Source organism: Gadus macrocephalus, chromosome 16 (genome assembly GCF_031168955.1).
Source record: "Gadus macrocephalus chromosome 16, ASM3116895v1".
Lineage (NCBI taxonomy): Eukaryota > Metazoa > Chordata > Actinopteri > Gadiformes > Gadidae > Gadus > Gadus macrocephalus.
In genome coordinates, this window is record NC_082397.1 from 24,039,507 (window position 1) to 24,064,782 (window position 25,276).

The 25,276-nt window shown below is 45.2% G+C and overlaps 3 protein-coding genes across 4 annotated transcripts in view; 1 reads left to right on the forward strand and 2 right to left on the reverse strand.

The window, feature by feature from the left end:
- zgc:123278 (uncharacterized protein LOC641569 homolog) overlaps nt 1–25,276 on the reverse strand; it is a 169,742-nt gene that overhangs the window by 72,843 nt on the left and 71,623 nt on the right. The window lies entirely within an intron of this gene.
- On the forward strand, nt 1,159–12,485 carry wsb1 (WD repeat and SOCS box containing 1). Its single transcript, XM_060074333.1, has 9 exons — nt 1,159–1,406; nt 3,420–3,588; nt 3,736–4,007; nt 5,812–5,943; nt 6,536–6,636; nt 10,096–10,268; nt 10,367–10,480; nt 10,872–10,979; nt 11,197–12,485. The coding sequence occupies exons 1-9, from the start codon at nt 1,367–1,369 to the stop codon at nt 11,357–11,359; spliced, it is 1,272 nt and encodes a 423-aa protein (XP_059930316.1). The 5' UTR covers nt 1,159–1,366; the 3' UTR covers nt 11,360–12,485.
- On the reverse strand, nt 13,332–15,207 carry LOC132475186 (gap junction delta-2 protein). 2 transcript variants are annotated; one of them, XM_060076192.1, is made up of 2 exons: nt 15,017–15,207; nt 13,332–14,850 (listed from the first exon to the last, which is right to left on the reverse strand). In XM_060076192.1, exon 2 carries the CDS (start codon nt 14,807–14,809, stop codon nt 13,706–13,708), a length of 1,104 nt encoding a protein of 367 aa, XP_059932175.1. In that variant the 5' UTR covers nt 14,810–14,850; nt 15,017–15,207; the 3' UTR covers nt 13,332–13,705. The 2 variants fall into 2 exon arrangements, with proteins under 2 accessions (XP_059932175.1, XP_059932174.1); XM_060076191.1 differs by having other exon boundaries at nt 13,332–14,817; nt 15,017–15,177.

Below are 25,276 nucleotides of genomic sequence, written 5' to 3' on the forward strand. Positions count from 1 at the left end.
CATATCCAAAATCTTCTCCTCCAATGCGTCGAGTTTAACAGAGGACGTCCATCCTCCTGTCTTCCTCGTCTCCCTCGCCCTCTCAGCAGCTTTTTTCTTTACGAGGGATTTTACCTCTGCCCATTTTTTTTTAATTGCAATCGCATCGCGCTCCGTCTCCCCCACTGCGGACACCGATTGGGCAACTTTCGCCCACGCCCTCTTCTTATTATCTGCCGTGACTACGTTATCCAACTTCCCCATTAATATTTTTCGCCTTGAAACCACCTCCTCCACCAACACCTCCAACTGCTGTTTCGAAAAGTTCTTGCTGCGCTTGGCACTGTTGTCCTCCATTTTTTCGGTTTATTAATTAACGGTTTATTCTCTGTGAAACCCAAACCATAAACATCAACAAAGTACAGGTAACATAGCAACGGGGCCAGCCCCCTCCGCTGCTCCAGCAACAACAAGAGCGCACGAGGATGAACATTACATGCATTCCTCTACTACGCTAACAATCTAAGATCTCCTTAAGTGAGAAAACTAAGAAGTTCGTAAGACAATCGACAATTCTTAAGAAAAAAATGGTGAATAGCGTTTAAGAAGATTCTTAGGAACTTCTTATATTTTTTCTTAAGAATCTTCTTAAGTTTTATCTTAAGAACACTTTTGTGAATCCGGCCCCATGTTTGTTTGCGAGCGTAAGTCACCATGGTGATACAGCGACGCTTATGTATGCCACGGGGCATCCGTGGCATACTGGTGAAGGAGTTGGACTGGTAACTGGAGGGTGGCCAGTTCGAATCCTGAAAAAAAATCCACGGATGAGGTGCCCTTGAGCAAGGCATCTGAAACCCCCACCTGCTCCCCGGGCGCTGCACCGCGGCAGCCCACTGCTCCGGTAGTGCCGGTGTGCCCCCATGTGTGTGCCCCCATGTGTGTATGTCTTTCACCTGCTACCGGGATGGGTCAAAAGCAGAGAAAGAATTTCCCCTAAAAAGGGATGAATAAAGGACAAAGAGATCGACTTTCGTGGTACAGCTAACCCAGGCTTTCAGCTCAACATACCTCGCTAACCCTCTAATCGAGCTTCGTCGTACATGGCCCCGGAAGTTTTATTTTGAAAGGGTGTTACGTCACGATTTAACAGCCGATAGTATGGGCGGGAAATCTGGCCCAATCTGGCAACACTGGTCACATCCGCCCGTGAACCACCCCTATCCGGGTAAACGAACACCAGCGATAGTGAGAAGAAGGCGGCCATTAATGTTCTGAAGACCGATCCCGACTTCAGTGGTCCAGTAAACACTCTTAGCTGAATATATTATATTATATTATATTATTCTAGTGTCTGCAGTCCGAGATAAAGAAGGTATTTATTTAGATGGCAAGCTTCCCGGGCTCTCTAAACGAACAGGACATAGGTACGGTACAGTTCTGAAGTGTCAGGCCTCTGGTTACTTCCTCTTATGCTTGTGTGTATGTGTGCATTATTCGCACTTTTCTCACTATTTACTTCCTCTAGTGCTTGCGTGTATGTGTACATTATTTGCACTATTCACACAATTTACTTTCTCTAGTGCTTGTGTGTATGTGCGCATTATTTGCACTTTATACTTCCTCTACTGCTTGTGTGTAGGTGTGCATTATTATTTGCACTATTCTCACAATTTAGTTCCTCCGTGGGACTTGGGGAGTCGCCCAGTAGGAGTTTGGTCTCCGTTGGGGTCCGGTGGGAAGCCAGTGTGTCCCGACTGGTATCAGGGCTTTTGTTGACAGTTGGAAAAATAACTTCATCACCAATGTCCCGAAATACTAATTTCAATGATTGATTTCTCTTTTCTTTTATTCGTCAGTTTGTCCAAAGGGCTCTACACATCGTGATCACCAGCCCCACTGGGCTAGTTTGTTCTGTCGACTTTAGTGTGAGCCCAGAGGAGGGGGGTGTGAGTGTTGTGGACGTGTCTGAGGCCCCTCAGACACGCAGATCCCGGCCTCTGCGTGTGAGCCGTAGTCCAGTGTCCCGCTGTTCTATCTATGCTTCTTATCACATTGGGCTATTGGTTCTGCGCATGCCGACAATATTGATCCGTGGTGTAATAGTTGTCTAAGATACACATACTGTACCATTTATATGCTACCAATCACATAAGGTAGCATTTATATCCTATATCTAGGTAAATTGCTTCTATCAAACGACGATGTAAACTTTAAGAATAGGGGGAGGATATTTTGATTTTGGGGTACTGTATATGTATTTTACACCACTACTACTCCACGGATCAATATTGTCGAATTGAACCACTAGGTAGCACAATTTGATAGGTAGCATCGTTTGTCAGAACCACAGAAGTATCTTATGGTCAGCAATGTTAAGATATCTTTGTATGATCTAAATGCTAAGGAAAAGTGCTTCAATGCTTCCTTTCTCATCTCGTTTAGGATAGGGTAGACTGGACACTCCTTTAGGAAAGGAGACGATGCCGTCCCACACTTCCATGAGGCCGCAACGTTTAGAACCAATCAACAAACTTTACTCCTCATTATTTTCAGGCTGAGCCTCGACTCTGGGGAACAGCTGTCACCCGTCATGTCGACCATATGCCCTTTAAACAGTAGCTACTTTGACGTTGCAAAGTCAATTAATAACATGCCCCGTTCCATTTAGGTGGTGGTGAGGCATGCTGGCTCACTGGATCTTGGAGTCAGTTGCCCCCGAGTCCACCCTGATGTTGCATGTCAAAATGGCTCCTGTGAAAAGTCCAGTGTTTTCCATACATAGACCAATGTGTTGCGCAGCGCCACAGAATGAACACCGAGCGCCACAAATTGATTCTGCTTTTTTTTCTTTCTTTTTTTTACTCGATTTTGAAATATAAATATCGTTGCGTTCATTCATCTCCGTATAGCACTCTTTCTCCTATTCAAAGGCAGAGTATTTCCACAGCCGGGCCCAATGGGCTGCAGATGTTTCTCCTCAACGTATTCTGAAGGAATCCACTGCAGGCCGTTTATGACTTGTTTTCCCGTGTCACGCTGTACTATGGTCTAGGAGGTCACAATGGTGCATTATTTCCCCCATGTCCATACCGGTATCTGGTCATAAAAAGAAAATGGAAATTAATTAAAGGAAAAATTTAATTTGATGAGTTGCAACAGCAGTGAAGGCATGCATGCCTTCATTAGGACGAGATATATGGTTTAAACATGGTTTCCACGTGGGAAAAACATGACAGAACTGATGTAGATTTCACTTGAAAGTGTCACAGATACCTGGGTTTCCTGAGGGGTGACAGGGTTGGGTCATTTGATTCAACATTGAAGGAGGGCATGTAGTTGTTCTGATCTATTGACCGCTATACATTAAGGCCAACAGTCGAGCCCCCTCAAGTTGATGCAGCCTCACTCTGATCATGCCCCATGTATTTGTTTCCCAGGTAAGGCCAAGTTCATCGGTGAGCTGTCAGTGCCTGTAGCTCCCTTTGACCAGAAGTCTGGACGGGAAACCTGGACTGTAGCCTTTGCACCGGATGGCTCCTACTTTGCCTGGTCTCAAGGGCATCGCATCGTGAGGCTGGTTCCCTGGTCCAAATGTCTCACAAAATTGTAAGTAGTTCCATGTTCTAATCCTGTTTTGCTAATTAGCTTTTAATTGTAAAATGAATAAGTGAACCGCACAGCCGCATGTGCTTATGGATCATTCACAAAGCATCATTATTTATGATTCTGTTTTATGTGACCGTCCATTTCTAGCTCCACGTCCCACTCTAGTGAAGGTACCAACCCAGCAGGGGGCCACCAGGACGGGGATGAATGCCGCGTTCCCCCGGCAGCAGACGAGCCCTGCAACCACACCATTGACTGCGGGGACATCGTCTGGGGGCTGGCCTTCGGGTCATCGGTGCCAGAGAAGCAGAGCCGCTGCGTGAACATCGAGTGGCACCGCTTCAAGTTCGGCCAGGACCAGCTGCTGCTGGCAACAGGCCTAAACAATGGACGCATCAAGATCTGGGACGTCTACACGGGTGAGCACCAGCACACGTCTACTGGACTGGGAATAGGGTTCTATACCATGTGAGCACCAGCACATGTCTACTGGAATGGGGATAGGTTTCTATTAGGGGTGTAACGGTACACAACAGTCACGGTTCGGTACGTACCTCGGTTTTGAAGTCACGGTACGGTACAGGACGGTTCGGTTCATAGTTATGGTGAAAAAACGGATTGCTTGACAGAACGAACATAAGTTTAATTAGTAACGAATTAAACACAACAGTTTTAGCTGTCAGTATGAAACATACAAATAAAATGATGCAATTCTCCAATAACCTTAACATAAAATTAATGAAAAATCCAGTTTTAATGCTCAGTCTAGGCTCTTTAAGCTGGTATGTAAACAAAGAGTTTGTAACATATTCCTGCAGCTCTCTAAAGCTCTGAAGTTCTCATAAATATAATCAATCATTAAATAAAAGTGCAACTGCAGCCTTAACTTAAATTACAGCTTATGTATTTTATAATCTATTGGTGTTTTCATTGCCTCTCGTAGGTCAGAGGCAATGAAAACACCAATAGACCTGGTGATGGCATTTGCCCGTTCTGAATTCCCAGACAGGTGTAGGGGTTGATTAAATAGTGTAGGGAGCTGGGTTTGAACGATTTGAACAACTTTTTTTCATTTTGCAGCGGTGACAGTAACACCTGGATGGTGCCGTCACGTTAAAATTGTACCGGGGGCGAAAATTTGTGCAAGTTCGATGTGTTCCCATTTGCATAGACGATCGCTGTTGAACAATGTCTGCACACAGCTTTCGACTTGTCCACTCGTCTTTCCCCATTGTGATAATTAACCTGGAATCCAAAGTTCTCCCACACTTGGGATTTAAATGACAGGGGGGCATCTTCAAGCTCCGGTTTTCTGTTGTCGCTCGCCATGCAGTTCGCTCTCAGTTCGCTAGTAGACATCAATCCACACACCGTCGCGATCGCGCTCTGCTACTGCTACTACGAGTTCGCGCACGTGCGAGCCGAGCCTAATAAGGCTAAACGGTCCGGGGGGAACTCCGACTTCAAGTTTTAAGTTCCGCACCGCAAAACAAGCCTTTACATTCGCCATATTAACGCTATGTACGCCACATTTACGGACCGCGGTACACCTCTGTAACCGCACCGAAGTGCCTGTACCGTGACGGTTCGGTTCAAATACGTGTACCGTTACACCCCTAGTTTCTATACACTGGTGAGCACCAGCACACGTCTACTGGACTGGGAATAGGGTTCTATACACTGGCGAGCACCAACACGCGTCTACTGGACTCGGAATAGGTTTCTATACACTGCTAAGCACCAACACATGTCCTACTGGACTGGGAATAGGTTACTATACCATATGACCACCAGCACACGTCTACTGGATTGGGAATAGGGTTGAAACGGGTGCATTTAAGGTGCTCTACTGGTGAGATCTTTTTCCAAAATGAGGTACATAATATGCACATTTGATTGCTTGAATAAAAATGATTGTACTACAGTCGTAACTGTGTGGGTGTGTGTGATGCACAATCTCTGACACCACATTAATTTCAGATAAAATTATATTGAAATAAAGAAATATTTACACAGCTCAACGGGTTTAACAGGGAAGGTATGATATAAAATCGACCCATTGCAACCAAGCCCCGACTCAAGCGTTGTGTGGGGCCTGTCACGCCAGGACATCACGCTCTTCAATTGGTTTAATGATAAATGATAAAGCTTGTTTAATGTTGTTGACCCTTTTCATAACGTTGATAAGGTTGTGTTCACTGTTTCTTTATCATGCTTTTCCAGGAAAGCTGTTGCTGAATCTGATGGACCACACTGACATAGTGCGAGACCTGACCTTTGCTCCTGACGGCAGCCTCATGCTAGTCTCTGCATCCCGGGATAAGACTTTACGCGTCTGGGATCTGAAGGATGACGGTATGGACAAGTGTTCTTAATGCAAGAGATGAAGGAATTGTGTGTGCCTGCAAAGTGACGATGTATCCGTTATCTGTGCTGTCCAATCTCTAAAGCGTGTCATCGACTGCAGCTGCTACAGTTGGACCAAAGATGTTGTTTGTCATGGATGGATAATTTCCCAACATGCACATGGAGCAGGGATCTATGATCTAGAAACACTCCATAATTTTAAATTCACATGGGATGAATCAATAGACACCCCTGCTACGTACTTTCAAAATGCACTGCACCACAGATAATTCAGTTTCACGTCATTTTTTTAGCTGCTTCCTCATGATGCATAAAATGGAGCAAAAGTGAAGCACTATTTTTTTAGGTATCGGTTGCAATAGATACATGCCTACAGTGCCTCAATCTGTTTTGAGCCTTGTGAATGCCATGCGCTAGTGCCATACATTATTACAAATCATTCTTTGTTTTTATATAATGTAGATCACCACCTATTCCATTGATGCAGCGTTTAGCTCTACACGTTCAGACCAGGCAGCATCTTTAGAGAGAGAGAGAGAGAGACTACTGTAGTGCCTCCTGACTCTCCACGTGTCTCTAGGTAACATGGTGAAGGTTCTGCGGGGGCACCAGAGCTGGGTCTACTGTAGTGCCTTCTCTCCCGACTCATCTACCCTGTGTTCAGTTGGTGCTGGTAAAGCGGTAGGTTGGTTTTAAACCCTTTTCCGATATTGTTTTGATTTCTTCACACTGCTATTTGTTTATTGTTTGTGCCCACTGGTAAAGAAGTACACGCTCAAATAAAACAGTTTATACACTTGTATGAGTGTGCTTAGTGTCGTAAGACGAGTTTGCATCAAAGCCTTTGTTTTGGATGTTAATTGGATGAATTCTGGGGATAGTTTGACAGTTTGCATGCAGAATGTGACGGGTGGGTTGGTGACGGCACAAAGGAGTGACCTCAGGAATCACCTGGGCAGGGGAACACCAATGTTTAGTTATACTGGATTAAGAAACAGTTCTATGTTGCACGATCATCAACTCTCCATCATATTGTCGCACAAGGGCGACTGAAAACAATGTTTTTTAAATGGCGCGGGCTGCCCTCAAACACTTTAAATCAGTTTTGAAGATGCGCCCGTTTACTTGAGTAGAAGTGGATTTCAAGAAAAGGTTTTGAAGTCGATTTACATGTGCAGCACGTCATATATGACCATGGGTACAAACCCTGGAGACAGCTGTTGGTTACTCAGGCTATGTTGGGCTATGTGTGTCCCTACAAGTGTGTGTGTCTTGCTTCCCTGTCACAGGTCGTGGCAGAACTGTGTGTGATTGGTTTTGAAGGGAGCGCCGCGCTGGCATTTTGACAGCCGGTGCAGACCAGGGATGCACTGTGCCCTATGCCCCGGCACCTGACCTGCGAGGTCTCTCCGTACGTAGGTTCTGCTCCGTGTCCGTCTCCCTCTGCTGCTGCAGTTCCTCCTACATTCTCAGTTGAAAGCATTGATCAAAATCATGGGATCTCCTCTCCTTCACCTCCCTCCCAACCCTCCTCCCCACCTTTCCTCCAACTCCTTCCATCTTCTGTAGTAAAAGGATCAGGTCTCTATTGTTGACCCAAGGGCCTCCTCACATTCCAGCAGCTACCGGAAGCATAAAGCACGCTGCCGCAATTTGATAGATAATGCCGACTACGCTCTCAAATCCTGCTGGACCGACTGAATAGGCCCTTGGGTCCAAAATAATGCACACCTTTAAATTTCACGTCCTAATGTAAGCAAGCACTTTTATTTTGCTGCTTTATAGCAGAAAAGGCTTTCAAAGCTTGTCGAGTAATGTCTCAGAGGATGTAATTTTCACAAGAATAGGATGTGATTATATTTTAGATAGATTTAACTTGCCAAGTTCTCAAAACGCGGTAGTTTTTACCATGCGAGTTTCCCATATGCACCAAAATCCCTGTTTCACCAGAACTACAAAGAGAAGACTAATTACATCACAACATTCCCATCTCCTCAATGGCTATAGGTTTCAACCTTTTATTCCTCAAGACTTACAAATAACTATTCTAGTTTCTGTAACTATTTAAAGTTAATGGTAACTATTCAGATGAAAGCTATCCCCAGCCCATTAAGTACTAGCAACATTGACATTGTGACATCTACATGAATTGCAAATTGACTTCTAAATATTATGAGGACCCAAACAATCCGCATTTAGGAGCACTTTGTCGAGGGTTTCAACAGGGTCTCTTGGGTCGTGCAGAGAGGGCATTCTGTGATGGCTATCAGTTCATCAATTCAAAGAGCCGGTGGACCTTAAACCCTTTTTTTTTTGTCTGAAAAATGGTAATGTGTCTGATGCGATCGTCAACATAGTAATCTGTCCTTTTATTACCGTTACTGTAATAAGTCCCCAGTTTAGAGAAGATACCAGACGCAGTGTTGGGCATTTCATATGCAACATCATAACTCTCATTCACTGGGTTCACTGGCTCTCTAATATCCAAAAGCTCATGTTATAATAATAATAATAATAATACATTTAATTTAGAGGCGCCTTTCAAGACACCCAAGGTCACCTTACAGAGCATATAGTCATCATTCAAAACTATGTAAAACAGACTAGGAATAAAAGGAAAATAAAAGGAAAACAGAGGTTAAACATGAAGAAGAATAATAATTAATAACACTCAAAGACGCCTAAAGTGAAGGGGGGACCTCACTAACCACCACCAGAATCAGTTATGGCCGGAATCTATTGAACTCATTTGTCATTGTGGTTCTAGAGCAGTCGCTCAAACACGGCTCTAACGGGTTGATCATTCAATTAATTTGATTATCAGGGTTTATATGTTACTATTGTAATAGTATCGAATAAAGTTAATAGCACTACTGAAATGGATACAAGACACTATTGGGAAAAGTAACTAAAGAACAAGCACTAGTATCTAATGAAAAGTTACTAGTAAAACTGAAATGGATAGTAGCCACTATTGGAATAGTGTCTAGTAACTTAAGAACAAGCAATAGTATCGAATGAATTGGGTACTAGACACTATTGGAATAGTGACTGAAGAACAAGCGCTAGTATCTAATGAAAATTTACCAGTAAGTCTTGAGGAATAAATGTTAAAGGTCTTACCATACTCCTCCTCTTTCAGGGATATGAACGGCCTTCTTTGTGCCTTCAAAGACAATTTACAAAATGTTCTTGGTTCAAAACACATGTAGCGATCTTACCATGGATAATATACAATAACATTAGTATAGTAATGAATTGGAATTAGTGCCATGAAAATTGGAATCAGGTATTTTCTTGGCTATGAATTGCCTTTGTATTATTTAAATATTAGAACCATTTGCATATTTCTGAATACATTATTAGACTTGTATTAATTAGTCTTGATGGACAGCGTATAGCAGCTCTAATTAGCATGTCCAGTCATAGATAGTGAATCTAATGTACCTCAGAGGAGTGCTCAGGCGTTGATGAGCAGGAGAGGAGAACGTGATCAAATCACGTTAATGATGTAGATGTATTGTGATATAATCACATTTTGGTTGCTTAAATGCAATGTATTTTATGCTGTCATATGTTTATTTGATCTGAAAAATCTTCTAAAATTGTAAAGCATGTCTGAGTTGGAACATGAAGCAGTTAAACTAAGATCACCAATACCTTTGGTTTCTCTGTGGTGGAAAGATGCAGGTATGAGTGCCAAAGTCCATCCTTGGACATCGGATGTTATTTTCTCCTGAAGCATCTGTCTCTTGGTAGGCTTCTGCTGGAGGTGGGAACCGTTTACAAACACGGTGAACTAACACTCAATGGCGAACCAGTTGAGGAACTATTTATGTCACCTCAAGCTGCTGCTTGTTTTTCTCTTTATTTTTTGTTAACTTTTTTTTGTTAGGCATGCATTTCAAAGTCGTACAATATAGCATAGTTTATAATGTGTTGTCGGGTTAGATCAAATGTACAGAATAGTCAGTCTTGGTTTGACCTGCTGCTTGTGTACTGATATTGGTTTGGACTTGTTGCAGAGCCTTGGGTTGATGGTAATATTATTTTCATTGAATGTGCCTAGTATTAAAGATAGGACCTAAATCTGCCTACTGAACCACTGCCCCGGCTATAACACGCTTGTTCCCGGTGCAGGTTTTCCTCTGGAACATGGATGACTATTCGCTGGTCCGGAAGCTGGAGGGACACCACAACGACGTGGTGTCCTGTGAGTTCTCCCCCGACGGAGCTCTGCTGGTGACCGCCTCCTACGACACCCGGGTCATTGTGTGGGACCCCTACAAGGGCACCATTCTGCTAGAACAGGGGTGAGATGTGTCTATTTACTTTGAAGAGTATCAAAGCCTTGTTTGACCTGAACACCATTAGTGTGTCTCTTCTCTCATCCTCTTCCTTCCTCCTCTAGTCATCTCTTTCCCCCACCGTCGCCAATATTCGCTGGTGGTGCCAACGACCGCTGGGTGCGATCTGTCAGTTTCTGCCATGATGGACGACACATCGCCAGTATAGCTGATGACCGGTAGGTTTTCTGAATTGCCACAATAAGCCTCAAACTGTTTTGATTAGTGGTGCTTCAAAGTCTCGGATGTAGCACACATTCTGTTCAACAGTAGTCCTTGGATTGGTCATAGATGGCAAGAAGGCTGGGCTCAGTGAATGACTGACGGTCCCCACTTGCAGTGTTCAAACCCAGCACTAAACAAACCTGCAGGCCTCTATCGCTGTATGGCTTTCTGTTCACGGCTGCCTATTCACGGATGAGCACACAAATGTTTTTTAGGGAATTTGTTGCACAAAAGCGTCTGGGAAGCTTGTCACTTCAGCCTTTTCAGCCTTCACAGGCTGTGTGCATCGTGATGGTACTATTGACGCACCGTGTTATTGTGACCTGATCCTAATTCCTCCTCCAGATTGCTGCGGTTCTGGAGCATTGAAGAGAAGGCTCCCCAGGCCATCGCAGGCCTGGCCAGCGGCCTCAGCTGTGCCTTCTCCACTGACGGGACGGTGCTTGCTGCAGGGTGAGACTCGTCATTCTCCCATCTGTTTGATCTCTTTCTTTATTTTGCTCCGTGTTGTAATAACGGTCGTCTCAGGAGATCTATTTCTGCTAATGAACTCTTAGAGAAGAATCGCTCCGTCCCTGATGAGACATCATCCGTCTCCTCTAAAGTGACTCCGTCATCAGTCCTGTGTTGTCAGCTACCTGCAGTGATCTGACCCGCTGTTCTTTGCTAGGACCCGTGACGGCAGCGTGCTCTTCTGGGCATGCCCTCGGAGCACGCCCCCCCTGCAGCACCTGTGCCGGATGGCGCTGCGTCGGCTGATGTCCACCCAGCAGGTGGAGGCGCTGGTCATCCCCACGCCGCTCTGCGACTACCTTGCCTACAGAGTCCTCTGACTCAACGCACGTCCACAGAAAACGTCAAAGTACCGAGAAACAAGAGCTCACTATAGAGTCCTCTGACTCCACGCATGTCCACAGAAAACGAGATCAACTCATAAGTGCCGAGAAACAAGAGCTCACGCAAAACCACAACCGTATAATTCTTACTGTCTGAGGGCTGCTATGTATTTATTGCATTTTTTTGTGGTTTGAGGGAAAACGATGATGGCAGGAGGCATAGTTCAGTGGAACACAGGAACCGGTTAAAGTGACCTGAGGCGGTTATTGAGCTCCATGTGATCAGCTTTGTGTTTTGACTCCGTGCTGGATTGGGCAAGAGAGTCCTGTTGTGACTCCTAGCCTGAGAGAGAATGCTGTGCTCCTGCTTGTATTGAGGTTTATCGTGCTAGAAGGCAGGGTACTGATGTGTGGGGCCCTCTCCACAGCAGAGTGCGTGGGTGCTCTGCAGGAACGTGCACCTGTGCTCTTATTGCCCCTCCAGCCCAGGGCTCTTTATCACGCTGGATATCAGATTCAAGAGGTCTCGTTGGTTTTCCTGTTTATAAAATCAGAGGCCATCGGTTTCTAAGCTCTGTACCAATATTGTAAACTGAATGTACAAGTTTAGATGGATCTTCGTGTTTTGTACAGGACTATTTTGCCAGGTTATGTATGCATCCTAATTCATTTTCTAGCCTTTGATATTAAAGCCGATTATTGTAATTTTTTGCTTATTTTCTCTTCATGGGGAATTTTTATTACAAGAAACAATATAATTTTGCAAAAAAAACAGGATGTTGTCTGCATATAGAGACCGAACTCTGACTGTGATAGTATGTATGGCCTTGTGTCCTATACCTTGCACACATGCTGTACACAAATAACTCCTTTCCAAGCCCCTCAATGTGTTGTTGGTTCTCCTGCAGGGGACCGGTTGCTTGAAAAGAATTTCTATCAGTTAGATCAATCTAAGTCCTTTTCACTGGGTTCTGTCATAAGCTCCAATCGTTTGAGTCCTTTCTGTGCATTTCTGAAATGTTGGTTCCAGTCCATATATACGTTTCTCCCTCTGAGGCTTTGTTATAAATACATAATTGCTTTTTCATAAATAAAATTGGCGTGCAGGAATGTACAATTTTCATATCCACATTTTGGTTTGCTTATGTTAAACATTCTTGGCAATAACTTAAATGGTAAGCTTAAAAAGGTTGATGCCTATTCCACTCTTAAGAGACTTTGTAGAGGTTGATGTATTGATGTATGTTGGTTGGTGAAGACCATATTTTAAGTGCGGTATATGCATTCAAATTTGTACTGGCCTGACTGCCTGAGACAAATTATAATGCTGCCTCATTCAATATAAAACAAACATCAGTATGTTTAATTTATGTCAATGCCCTGTGTGTGTGTGTGTGTGTATAGCTTTTACAGCTAAAATAAAGGCTTTTAAAGAAAAACAATGTTTTTAAGGGTATTGGGTATTAAAGGCACCCAGTGCAACTTTATGTAAACATTCAATGAAAAATAAACATTCAATTTCTAGTCTTTTTTACACGTAGTAAGTTTCAATAACTCCATACCATTACATATCGACATTCAAGGAGCAAAGATGAGACGTCGTTGTGTGGTGAGAACTGATAGAAAATCGTAAACAACAACAATCGCCGGTGGGGAGAAGCCATTTTTCCATTGACTGGAAGCCTGCTTTATTTATTGTAGGTTACAAAAAATAAAGAAAATGGCGGCATTGTTGTTGTTATCGATTTTGTATCAGTTCTCACCACACAACGACGTCTCATCTTTGCTGCTTAAATGTCGGTATGTAATGGTATGGAGTTATTGAAACTTACTACGAGTAAAAAAGACTAGAAATTGAATGTTTATTTTTAAGCCTCGAAAGTTGCACTGGGTGCCTTTAAGGCACGATGAACAATTTTGAATAGAAAAACAATTACAAATATGTATTGACTTTCATTAGTGATAGGGATTCAATTAAAAATCAAAAAAATAGTGATCCAGTTCTAGTGGAGTGATACAGAAGTCAAAGAAACTTGGATTGGTTTAAAAATGTTGAAAAGTGCGACAGACGAAACCGAGATTATATACCTGCACATTAAGGGTTCTTTAACAGTTCAGAATAAATACTTAACTTCACAAATTTCAATACACAAATTGATCGGAAAAACTGAGTGGTTTTACGCCACTTTAATTTAAGTATTTAATCCAGTCATATTACCTTTTTTTGACCACCTAATCCATGCAATAAATTAATTATAGCTCCATACATACATATTCCATGTGCCAAAAAAATTGAAATGCCTCAAAGTATACTATTTCTGTATTGCATTTCTAAAATGCCTTTTATAACCAGGACTTCTTAGTTCTTCCTAGTTTTGCCATGTTGGCTAGTTTGAGCTTCACTTTGTCCCTCTCCTCTAAAGTCCTCTTGGAGGTGCATTCCACGGTGGAATCCGTCTCAAAGGAGATGGCCGGGGCGTGACTGAGCAGACCTCCAGCCTTCTCCTGGCTCCTGGGGGCAGGCGTCTGTAGGACCAGCCTCCCCCTGAGGGAGTGCTTCAGCTGCAGCAGCAAGGGGTTCTGGTGGGAGTACCGCCCCTTAGCATCCCTCTCATGAGTACAGCACGTAGAACAAGCTGAGCACAAGATGCGGAATATGTACACCCAGCCAAGATAGTGAAGCTCGGCGATGTTGAGAACAAAGCAGCCCAGGCTGATACTAAACATGAAATTCAGAAAAATAGTCTTCTCTGTGGCACGAGACACAAAGCAGTCAGTGCGTGTTGGGCAGGGATAGGTCTCGCAGCGATACAGGTGAGGCACTTCAAAACCAAACAAGTAATACTGGCCAACCAAAAAGGTTATCTCCATAACAGAACGTAACAACACGTGAAGAATGTAAATGAGTAGGACTTGGCTCGATAGCTGGGTTGGATCTTCACCAAGTTCAGCATAATCCTCGTCAAGGAGACTTTGCTCCATTCCTTCTTGGTCTTTTGTGCCCCATTCCTCCATGTACTTGGGACTGTAGATGGGCTCCACCCTGGTGCCCTCCATACAACCGCTACCAAGCTCAACATAGTTATTTTTGGAGGGGGCTTGGATTATGAACTTTCCTTTCTGGACATCCAGCTTCTCATCCTTGGCAATTTTATGGAGAACAAAAACGATGTAGAAGATAGATGGAGTGGATACCAGCACAATCTGAAAAACCCAGAAACGCAGATGTGACACAGGTGCAAAGGTGTCGTAACAGACGTTGTTGCATCCGGGCTGCTGGGTGTTACAGGTGAACTTGGACTGCTCGTCACTGTAGACGGCGTCTCCCACCAGGGTCACCAGCAGGATGCGGAAGATGAGCAGCATGGTCAGCCAAATCTTCCCTATCACTGTGGAATGGTTTTGCACTTCGGACAGAAAACGTCCCAGTATTGACCAGTCCCCCATGGCTCTCCCTGAGGCAGAAATAAAAGGCAGGATACTTGACCCTAAGGGTGAAAAGTCATGATTGTCATTATGTGAAATCAACATCTTTAAGAGAATATTAGCATATTATAAAATGAGGTGCCCGGCTTGAGCAAGTAATTAAAATGGAAAAGCAGAATATTTACTCCATACAAGGTTTCCATTCCGGAACAAGCCAATACAACTCACCTTCAGATTGTCCTGTTTTAGTCCTGTCAAACAAATTGGGAAGAATTGCTATGCAATTTGCATGCCTATTTTTTATGTGTTGGCAGATGATGGATGGAAATGAATGTTGCTGAGCATGTTGTGAGCAATAGGCTGACCTCACATATTCCAGCCAGTTTATCTGAAACTGGCATTGTTCAACGTCTGCACAAAGCAAGTACAGTGTGACAAAGATTTAAAAACACAAAGAGGGGGGGGGGCATTTTCTGAACAGCCTGGAATAGTCTGACAAAAAACAGTGGAAAAGGCTGGAAAAGGGTCACAAAACCATCCTGTGTTTGGCAGTATGTATAAGCGGGAAAACAACCAGTACTCTTTTGTACGGTGACTTAACCCAAAGATAAAAAATAGATAATTTACCAAAAGTAAAATAACAAGAGGCTGATGAGTGTTGATTGTAGCTGGTTTTCTAAATCAACCTGGAACAACTAATACAGCAATAGTTGTAGTTACATAAGTTACATAAGCATAACATTATAGAAACATGATCTTATTCTTTCTCTCGTCATTCACAACTAGGATGGCAACACGAATTAAGCACAAAGATATTATTGGGCACAAATATATGAAAAATATCTACTTTGAATACTTAGAATATGTATTCAAAATGTAGCAGATGTAATGTCAGCAGCCCTATAGCAGCTCTCAACAGAGGGACTCGTACCAGCAGCTCTAAACAGAGGGACTCGTACCAGCAGCCCTAAACAGAGGGACTCGTACCAGCAGCTCTAAACAGAGGGACTCGTACCAGCAGCCCTAAACAGAGGGACTCGTACCAGCAGCTCTATAGCAGCTCTAAACAGGGGGCTCGTAACAGAAGTCCTATAGCAGCTGAGGGAACTTTAAACGTGGTAATATTTCTTATATGACCATCAACATTGTAACCAAAGATATTTGATTGATGTCACTGAAATAAGACCGTTATTTAGAGAAAACAGTAACATTAGATAATTTGAGTGGCCCGGCTATCTAAGTGCAACCGCATAAATAAGGACATAACTGGAAACTCACACACAACAGAAAATGAGATGGCAAATAAAACGAGGTACAGAATAGCCACAAACGGAACCTCAGTAAGCCATCACTGAAGGAATATTGGCCATCTCATTCTTTTTAATAAGTGCGTGGGGTTCAGGTTCTGATTCGATCCTGACAAGGCTCGTTAGGGGGCTGACTCTTCCTGAGTGAGTCACCTCGGGTGGGCGGCTACGCCTTCCGTGTTATGCCTTGCACTAGTGTGGATGACAGGCTGGAGTACACCATTGGTTACTGGTAGGATAGTTCTGGTCTGTCTAGACGGAAGCGGCTGAGTTGGAGAGGGGTGCCATCACAGGGAATGTTGCGAGCATGGAGTAGGGCAGCATGGATGTCCGAGGCATCGCGGACGTCAATGACATCTGTATTCCCAGTAAGAAGGTTTCCCGAAAACTTGGGACCAATTCGCCCAAAGGGGCGCTATCATTTGTGGTCAGCCCCGCCGCCCTGATGGGGAACACTTCTGAGACTGTTTACAGGCCTTACTTACCTACCAGACATTCGTCCAAGAGAAAATGCAGTTTATGTGGGACTTTGGGCCACTCTTGGCGGAACCCTGGGGCTCTCTGGGCGGAGCCTGGGGAACCTGGGGCCCTCTAGGCGGAACCTGGGCCCCTCTGGGTGGTACCTGGGGCCCTCTAGGCGGAACCTGGGCCCCTCTGGGTGGAACCTTGGGCCCTCTGGGTGGAGCCTGGGGAACCTGGGGCCCCTCTGGGTGGAACCTGGGGCCCCTCTGGGCGGAACCTGGGCCCCTCTAGGGGGAACCTGGGGCCCCTCTGGGTGGGACCTGGGGCCCTCTAGGCGGAACCTGGGCCCCTCTGGGTGGAACCTGGGCCCCTCTGGGTGGAGCCTGGGGAACCTGGGGCCCCTCTGGGTGGAACCTCGGGCCCCTCTGGCTGGAACCTGGGGCCCCTCTGGGTGGAACCTGGGGCCCCTCTGGGGGGAACCTGGGGCCCCTCTGGGTGGAACCTGGGGCCCCTCTGGGCGGAACCTGGGGCCCCTCTGGGCAGAACCTGGGACCCTCTGGGTGGAACCTGGGGCCCTCTAGGCGGAACCCGGGCCCCTCTGGATGGAACCTGGGGCCCTCTAGGCGGAACCTGGGGCCCTCTAGGCGGAACCTGGGGCCCTCTAGGCGGAACCTGGGGCCCTCTGGGTGGAGCCTGGGGAACCTGGGGCCACTCTGGGTGGAACCGGGGGCCCCTCTGGGCGGAACCTGGGCCCCTCTGGGGGGAACCTGGGGCCCCTCTGGGGGGAACCTGGGGCCCCTCTGGGTGGAACCTGGGGCCCCTCTGGGCGGAACCTGGGCCCCTCTGGGTGGAACCTAGGGCCCTCTAGGCGGAACCTGGGCCCCTCTGGGTGGAGCCTGGGGAACCTGGGGCCTCTCTGGGTGGAACCTGGGGCCCCTCTGGGCGGAACCTGGGCCCCTCTGGGGGGAACCTGAGGCCCCTCTGGGTGGAACCTGGGGCCCCTCTGGGCTGAACCGGGGCCCCTCTGGGGGGAACCTGGCTCCTCTAGGTCGGAGACTGGGGCCCTCTGGGGCCCCTCTCAATCAAGCAAGAAAGAAAGTTAGTTTGATGAGAAACCTTTGTAATGGCATTAGCATAAAAGCATCGTAATAAACCACAGTATGCATAGTGACGCACTGAAAGAATGTAACCCTTAGTAATTACAGAATGAAGAATATATTGCTAAATGATTTCCACCCTCAACATTAATAAGTATAAGAACTAACGTTAGCTAAAACACACGTCATCTTTTTCAATGTAGCCATATAAATACTGTGAACTGATCATGTCCTTTCTGTATCTCAAGATTTTTGTAAGTGCTTCTGTTGACATGTGAATACTGTATGTTGCACAAAATTTGATATCTCCTCGTTGGACGCACCAATGTCAACTGTTGATGAGACCTCACCTGGAATCCCCCCTATAGCAGGGGGCAAGACCCATCACAGGGAAACATGAGAGGGACAGCCAACAAGCCAACTTCACATTGTTTGCTAACACACTCAATCCAAGAGTAGCTTGAGGTAGTAGTTTATGTTAGCCTGGTCCTACCAGACTCTCGTGCTTCATTTCATTTGTAGAGACTCTGGACCACCCTAGGTATACCCATGATGCCTTGCGCAATTTCATTTCGCGCTGCTAGGCAGCCTGGATTCCATGGATCCGAATGGGGGATTATCACGCTTCCTTGTTCCATTGGCAGGATTTGTCTTTGTTGTGCATGAAAACTAATTTTAATTAAGATTTTTGTTTTAAAATACACAAATGAAAATTTATACACAAGGTGTGTTTTATTTATCAGGTCAAAAATTGACAAACTAATCTAAATTAATAAAATAAATTATATACATTTTTATTATTGTTAAATAATAATTGTTGCCCAGATGGCAGGAGGAGTGTAATTTAAAGATCACATAGGCCTATAGAGAATCATCGGGGGGGGTTTAGGTTAGTAACTTCCATGGTCGTAAACAACGCGACTCTGCTATTCATGATGCTACAATGCTAACAATGCTAGAAAACGAGAATATTTCTGCATCCGGTACGTCACGGACTAGGGCGTGTCAAGGCGCCCATGATGCGGAAGCAAATCTCCTCGATGTTCCCCTGCGCAATTGAGCAGTTTTCATAGGAATGAATGGGCGGCCATTTTTCAGTCCACTTTCCATTCTTTAATATAGTACTTAGGTGGGCGGAGCCAGGCTAAGTTTATGTTACTTCTAACTATTTCCAAAGATAGAATACTTAACCATAAACCGTTGTATTTTTTTCTGGATCGATCACAGTGATTGATTACATGCATAAGGTTTAAAGGAGAACTATGCAACTTTGGCCACTCCTTCGCGGTTTTCTTGGTTTGCGCTCGCATTGAGCTCCCCCTACAGATTCAGAGGATATATTTTACAACACTGTCGTAACAACTCGTTGACGACCCTTCCTCATCCACTTCTACGTTAGCATTTGCATTTGTTTTCAAAGAAGCCGGCGAATGCGTGGAGTCATGTCCGAGGTAGATGTTCATAAAGAGTAGACAAGGTTATACATTTTTAAAGGGTGTATGTGTTACAATAAACCCATCCTTTTTTATAGTTGACGGGGAGATGTAATATCTTAGGTTAGAATTGTTTTATCTTTGGTTGTTGAACAGAACGATCAGTGTAAGAGTGTTGGCCAACATAATACATAATGATAGCATGAACAATTTGCGCAGCTATCGTTCATTTATGTATCTTCTCATGTCACTTGTGTACAGAATTACAGGGAAATGGATTCAGAGATCGAGATTGTATGCTGTCGCCAGTCCCCGCAGGAGAGTTGTCATAGGCAGATGCTGTGTTGTTTGTTGTTTTGAGGATTTTTTATTTGGCAACAATTTCAGTAGCGCCGCCATGGTTTTATCTAGAGCTCCAAAACTTGTTCCATACAGGCATGGCCTCTCTATGGTCTTACTACCTTTTCTATTGAAAAATGTATCGCCTCTTATTTTTGAGGATTTTTTATTTGGCAACAATTTCAATAGCCTCGGCATTGTTGAATGTAGAGCTCCAAAACTTGCTCCATAAAGGCATGGCCTCTATATGGTCTTACTACAACCTTTTCAAATTGTTGCCAAATAAAATTCCTCGCAAAATAAGAGGAGATATTTTTTTCAAAAGTAAAGTTTGTAGTAAGACCATATAGAGGCCATGCCTTTATGTAGCAAGTTTTGGAGCTCTAGATTCAACGGCGACGCTATTGAAATTATTGTAAACCATAAATCCTTAAAAATAAGAGGTATTTTTCCAAAGTAAAGGTTGTAGTAAGACCATAGAGAGGCCATGCCTATATGGCACATGTTTTGGAGCTCTAGATAAAACAATGGCGATGCTATTGAAATTGTTGCCAAATAACAATTGCTCAAAAATAAGAGGAGGTACGTACATTTTTCAAAGGAAAAGGTTGTACTAAGACCATATAAAGGCCATGCCTTTAAGGAGCAATTTTGGCGCTCTAGATTCCACAATGGCGACGCTATTGAAATGATTGCAAACAAAAAATCCTTAAAAATAAGAGGGGCTATATTTTTCCGAACTAAAGGTTGTAGTAAGACCATATAGAGGCCATGCCTGTATGGGACACGTTTTGGAGCTCTAGAGTCAACAATGGCGACGCTATTGAAATTGTTGCCAAATAACAATTCCTCAAAAATATGAGGAGATATATTTTTCAAAAGTAAAGGTTGTAGTAGGACCATATAGAGGCCGTGCCTATATGGAACACGTTTTGGAGCAGAGTCAACAATGGCGACGCTATTGAAATTATTGCAAACAAAAAATCCTTAAAAATAAGAGGAGATATATTTTTCCAAAGTAAAGGTTGTTGTAAGACCATAGAGAGGCCATGCCTATATGGAACACGTTTTGGAGCTCTAGATAAAACAATGGCGATGCTATTGAAATTGTTGCCAAATAGAAATTGCTCAAAAATAAGAGGGGATACATTTTTCAAAAGAAGAGGTTGTAGTAAGACCATAGAGAGGCCATTCCTATATGGAACAAGTTTTGGAGCTCTAGATAAAACAATGGCGACGCTATTGAAATTGTTGCCAAATAAAAATTGCTCAAAAATAAGAGGAGATACAGTTTTCAATAGAAAATGTAGTAAGGCTATAGAGAGGCCATGCCTATATGGAACAAGTTTTGGAGCTTTAGATAAAACAATGGCGGCACTATTGAAATTGTTGCCAAATAAAAAATCCTCAAAAACAAGAGGAGATATATTCTTCCAAAGTTAAGGTTGTAGTAAGACCATAGAGAGGCCATGCCTATATGGAACAAGGTTCGGGGCTCTATAGACTCAACAATTGCGGCGCTATTGAAATAGAAGTTTTCTGTTTCTCCAACATTGTGTTTCTCTGTCTCTTTTTAGTCGGCTGATCCATGATGAATGTAACAATCGGGAAAAAAATTGTGTTTATATCGAGCCGGTTCTGTGTTTGTGAGTCTGTAGTGCCGTAAAGCATTTCGGTGCTTCGCGAGCCCGAGACTCCCGCGAGAGTGGGCGGCGGGCCGCCGGCAGAAACTATAGTTATGATATTATAACTCTAGTTCTATGATTGTAGGCGTAGCCGTCTAGGCTTCGCCTTGTGGGCTTGTCCCGTGGGCGTGTTTGCGCGCACTGAACATTTTCAACTATGCACCAATCAACGTGGGCACCGCCCACATTTCCCACGGTACCGTGTATATAAGGCGGCGCAAACCACCGCCGATCCTCCACGCTATTCTTTCAGCATTTGGAGGGTACAGCAGGTGGGAAACTAGACAGCTACGCCTACAATCATAGAACTAGAGTTATAATATAACTATCGTTCTATTTCATGTAGGCTACACCGTCTAGGCTTTGCCTTATGGGCTAAGGTAAAGCTGCGAGCGGAGCCCAATCAATGTACTCCTGCTGGACCCCAGCCAAAAAAACTGAAGTCACCAGGGCACATAAGACTCAAAAAAGCCGAGGATGTGCAAAACACAACAGCTTAATAAAAAAACGAATTCCTCCTAGATCAAGCAAGGCGAAGATCAAGAGAAAAAAGTGAGTCTGCAAAGACTCCGGCCCCAATCCGTCCTTCATGGAATCCAGGAAAAGTGAAGGGAAAAACCAGAGTAATACGGTTTCCATTAGGTCCGCTACCACCGGGGGCGGAGCTACCGAGTTCGACTCTCCAATAAGGAGCTTCTCTCGTCCGTTTCTTATTTAAAAAACGGCGGGAGGGCCATGCTGGCAGACAAAACCAACTCGTCAATCGGCGAGCCAATAGGAACCTCTCTACTCCGCTTTCCATTTGAAAAACGGCGGGAGAGAAATACTGGCAGTCAAGTCCAACTCGTCATCCGGTGAGAGAAATTTCAACGATGCCGCTTAAAAGAACATGCCTTCATTCTTAAGCCGTAGAAGGGGCACTGGACTCCAACACAGAGTTGCCGAGTGAGCCCCTGGACATGTCTAACATGTAAAAAACAAAGGGGCCGGGGGAAGACCAAGACGCAGCCGCGCAAATGTCTTCCACCGGAACGCCTCTGAGTAGAGCCGTTGAAGCGGCCATGCCCCATGTCGAGTGAGCTTTAATGCCCAATGGTGGCGCTAAGCCCTGCAGAGCGTAAGCTAAGCAAACACCCTCACATATCCAGCGAGAAAACCACTGTTTAGAGAGAGCTAGCGTCGCTATAACACACAAACAACTGTTGTGTGGAGCGGAACGCGGCCGAGCGTTTCACGTACATTGCCAGCGCCCGCACCGGGCACAGGAGATGCAACTCCACCTCCGCCTCACTAGAATGAGGCGGGGGTGAAAAGCCTTAAGCACAATATCTCTAGACCGGAAAGAACTATAATGTTCTTAGGGAGGAACGCAGGATTAGGTCTGAGAAGCGCAAAGGAGCTGTCCTCGTTAAGCAACAAGCAGCTCGGGCTGACAGACAGAGTGGTCAGCTCACAGGCCCGCTTAGCAGAGACCAAAGCCAATAAGAGCACCGTTTTAAAGGACAGGGCATCCAAAGGGGACTGAGACAGAGGCTTGAAAGGGTCCCTGGACAACCCGCGCAACACGGTGGGGAGATCCCAGCGTGGTGTAAGCACGCGCGAAACAGGCCTAACCCGTCTAGCCCCACGCAAGAACCTCTTGACCAGTGGATGGCTGAAGATCGGTCCACCATCACAGCCCGCATGGCCAGCCGAAACAGCTGCCGCATAGACCTTGATAGTGGAAAAAGCCAAACCCTTCTCCAATAAGTGCTGTAGAAACGCAAGCACGCTTCCCACCTCGCAATGGGATGGAACAGCGTGGTTCCTGTCACACCAATCAGAGAAAGTGCAACAATTCGCCGCATAGAGGGATGAAGTTGAAGGGGCTGGATAGTGTTGATAACCGCTTCAGGCAACCCTTTGCCCGTCCATGAGAGCGCCGCCAGAGCTGAGCGGTTCTCCGGAGCCACTATAATCAGGGACAATTTCTCCTGTCTGACCCGTTCCAGAAGAGGAAGAATCAGAAATGCATACAAGAGAACCCGCGGCCAAAGTGTGTGCGCCAACGCATCCGGACCCCAACGGGGGAAGATTGACGGGGTTGAGAGAGAACCACCACCTGCAGTGTGTGTTCTCCCTGCACGCGAACAGGTCCACCTGAGCCTCCCGAACCTCTGCCAGATCAGTCTGACAATGTCGGGATGTAACCGCCACTCATCAGACATGAGGTCCGCTCCGAAGTTCTGGGCGCCCGCGATATGCAGGGCTCTCAGATTGAGGAGATACTGATGAGCCCAAAGCCAGAGCTCGACCGCCTTTTGGTGGAGAGCAGAGGAGCGCACTCCCCCCTGTTTGTTTTTTGTACGCCGCCGCCGACACACCGTCTGTCCTGATCAGAACGTGGCGGCCACGTACCAGGTGAAAGAACTGCAACAGCACTTTCCTCACAGCGACGAGTTCCAGCACATTTATGTGGACTGTAGGGGGCGTGCGCCACTCGCCTCCCACCGAGTGAGAGAGGAACGCCTGAGAAGGGCGGGGGGGTTTCCCCAATATTCCAAGTCTGGTGACACCGGACGGGGCAGGAGGAGCACCCTGAGCTTTGTGTCGCACGGGGTCCAACCGTTGGTGAGCAAACCACCGCTGGAGTCTGCTCATAAAGAGCAGACCCAGGGGAACCAGCCCTAACAGGCGCATGGTGGACAGCGCGGCCACGTTTCTGAGAACCTTAAAGCGGGAGAGTGCCAACAGGATGGCGTCTCGCCGAGGAGGCGAGAGCATCGCTTTCATGGCGGCTGAGTCTAGGCAAAGCCCCAAGTAGACTATCTGCCGGGGAGCGGGAAGCTCTTCTCCCAGGTGATGTCAAAACCCAGGAAAGAGAGATGGTTTATCACCGTCATGGTGTCCCTTCTCGCAGCTTCCTCTGAGTTGCTAAGAATAAGTAGGTCGTCGAGGTAGAAGAGAACCCCCTTTCCCTGACGCCTGAGCGGTCCCAACGCCGTCTCCACACACTTCGAGAAGGTGCGCGGGGCCAGGGAGTAGCCGAATGGCAGGGAGTGGTACTCGTACGCCACCCCCATAAAGGCAAAACTGAGAAACTTCCTGTGCGCCTGCCGAACAGGGACGTGGAAGTAAGGATCCTTGAGATCCAGGGATGTGAACCAGTAGCCCTCTTTCACACATCGGAGCAGCGCTCTGATAGTGAGCATTCTGAATTTCCTCGCGGCAACGAATCTGTTGAACACGCAAAGATCCAGAATAGGTCTCTTCTCCACCGACTTCTTGGTAAAGTAATACCCTAGGTGTGACTCGTGGGGAGGGACGACAGTGATGGCGGATGATGCCGGATTCACAAAGCATTCTTAAGAAGAAAAAAGTTCTTAAGTAGCACTTTTTTTTAACTATGTTATTAAGACAAGATTTAAGAAGATTTGATATTCTTGAAGAATTTCTTAGTTTCTTCTTAACTTTTTTCTCAACTTTCTTCTTAACTTTTTTCCTAAGTTCCTACGTTTTTTCCTAAGAAACTATTTAAGAACAAATGAGATTCTTGAAGACAAAGTTCTTGAATTTCTTCTCAAATTTCTTCACAACTTTAAGATAACCCTTCACCAGTCTTAAACCAGCTGCAGTGAAAAGGTAAGTCTTTCTTTAAACATATCTATATGACATTTATATGAATTTATTAATATATTGCTTAACCCAAGACTATATGTTAAACAATGTTGTGAATTTAAGCTTGTCATACTATTATATATATATAATATAATATAATATTAAATTAAATGGGCCTAAACTCTGTCAGTTACTATTGATAATAGCCTACCAGACAGTGTTGAGAAGTAATAGTTATCAAGGATGTTTGATTATACTTCAATTTTCTCTTAAGTATATAAAGAAGGCAGTTGTATTTATTTAGATTATTAGATCATTTCAGTAGGCCAAGTCACTGAAAACATATTACTCTTTTTTTTTAGATGGAAGTTCTTTGGGTGGCAGTTAGGCCGTGGCTACACCAGACGCGGAAATTTTGCTTTGCGGACGCGTTGTGAACGCAGCAGAATTCGAAACCGTTGAAAGCAATGAGTGGCTACACCACGCTGAAACTGAATGTACCGCGCCGACGCAATTTTCCGTCTCGTAAACGGTCGTTGCCATTTGAAAGGGTCGATGCCCGACTATG

Coding starts and splice junctions, on each gene's coding strand:
- wsb1 (XM_060074333.1), top strand. CDS start 1,367: ATGGCAAGCTTCCCGGGCTCTCTAAACGAACAGGACATAG. Junction 6,637..10,095: donor CAGTTGGTGCTGGTAAAGCG/GTAGGTTGGTTT, acceptor TTCCCGGTGCAG/GTTTTCCTCTGGAACATGGA. Junction 10,980..11,196: donor GGGACGGTGCTTGCTGCAGG/GTGAGACTCGTC, acceptor GTTCTTTGCTAG/GACCCGTGACGGCAGCGTGC.
- LOC132475186 (XM_060076192.1), bottom strand. CDS start 14,809: ATGGGGGACTGGTCAATACTGGGACGTTTTCTGTCCGAAGTGCAAAAC.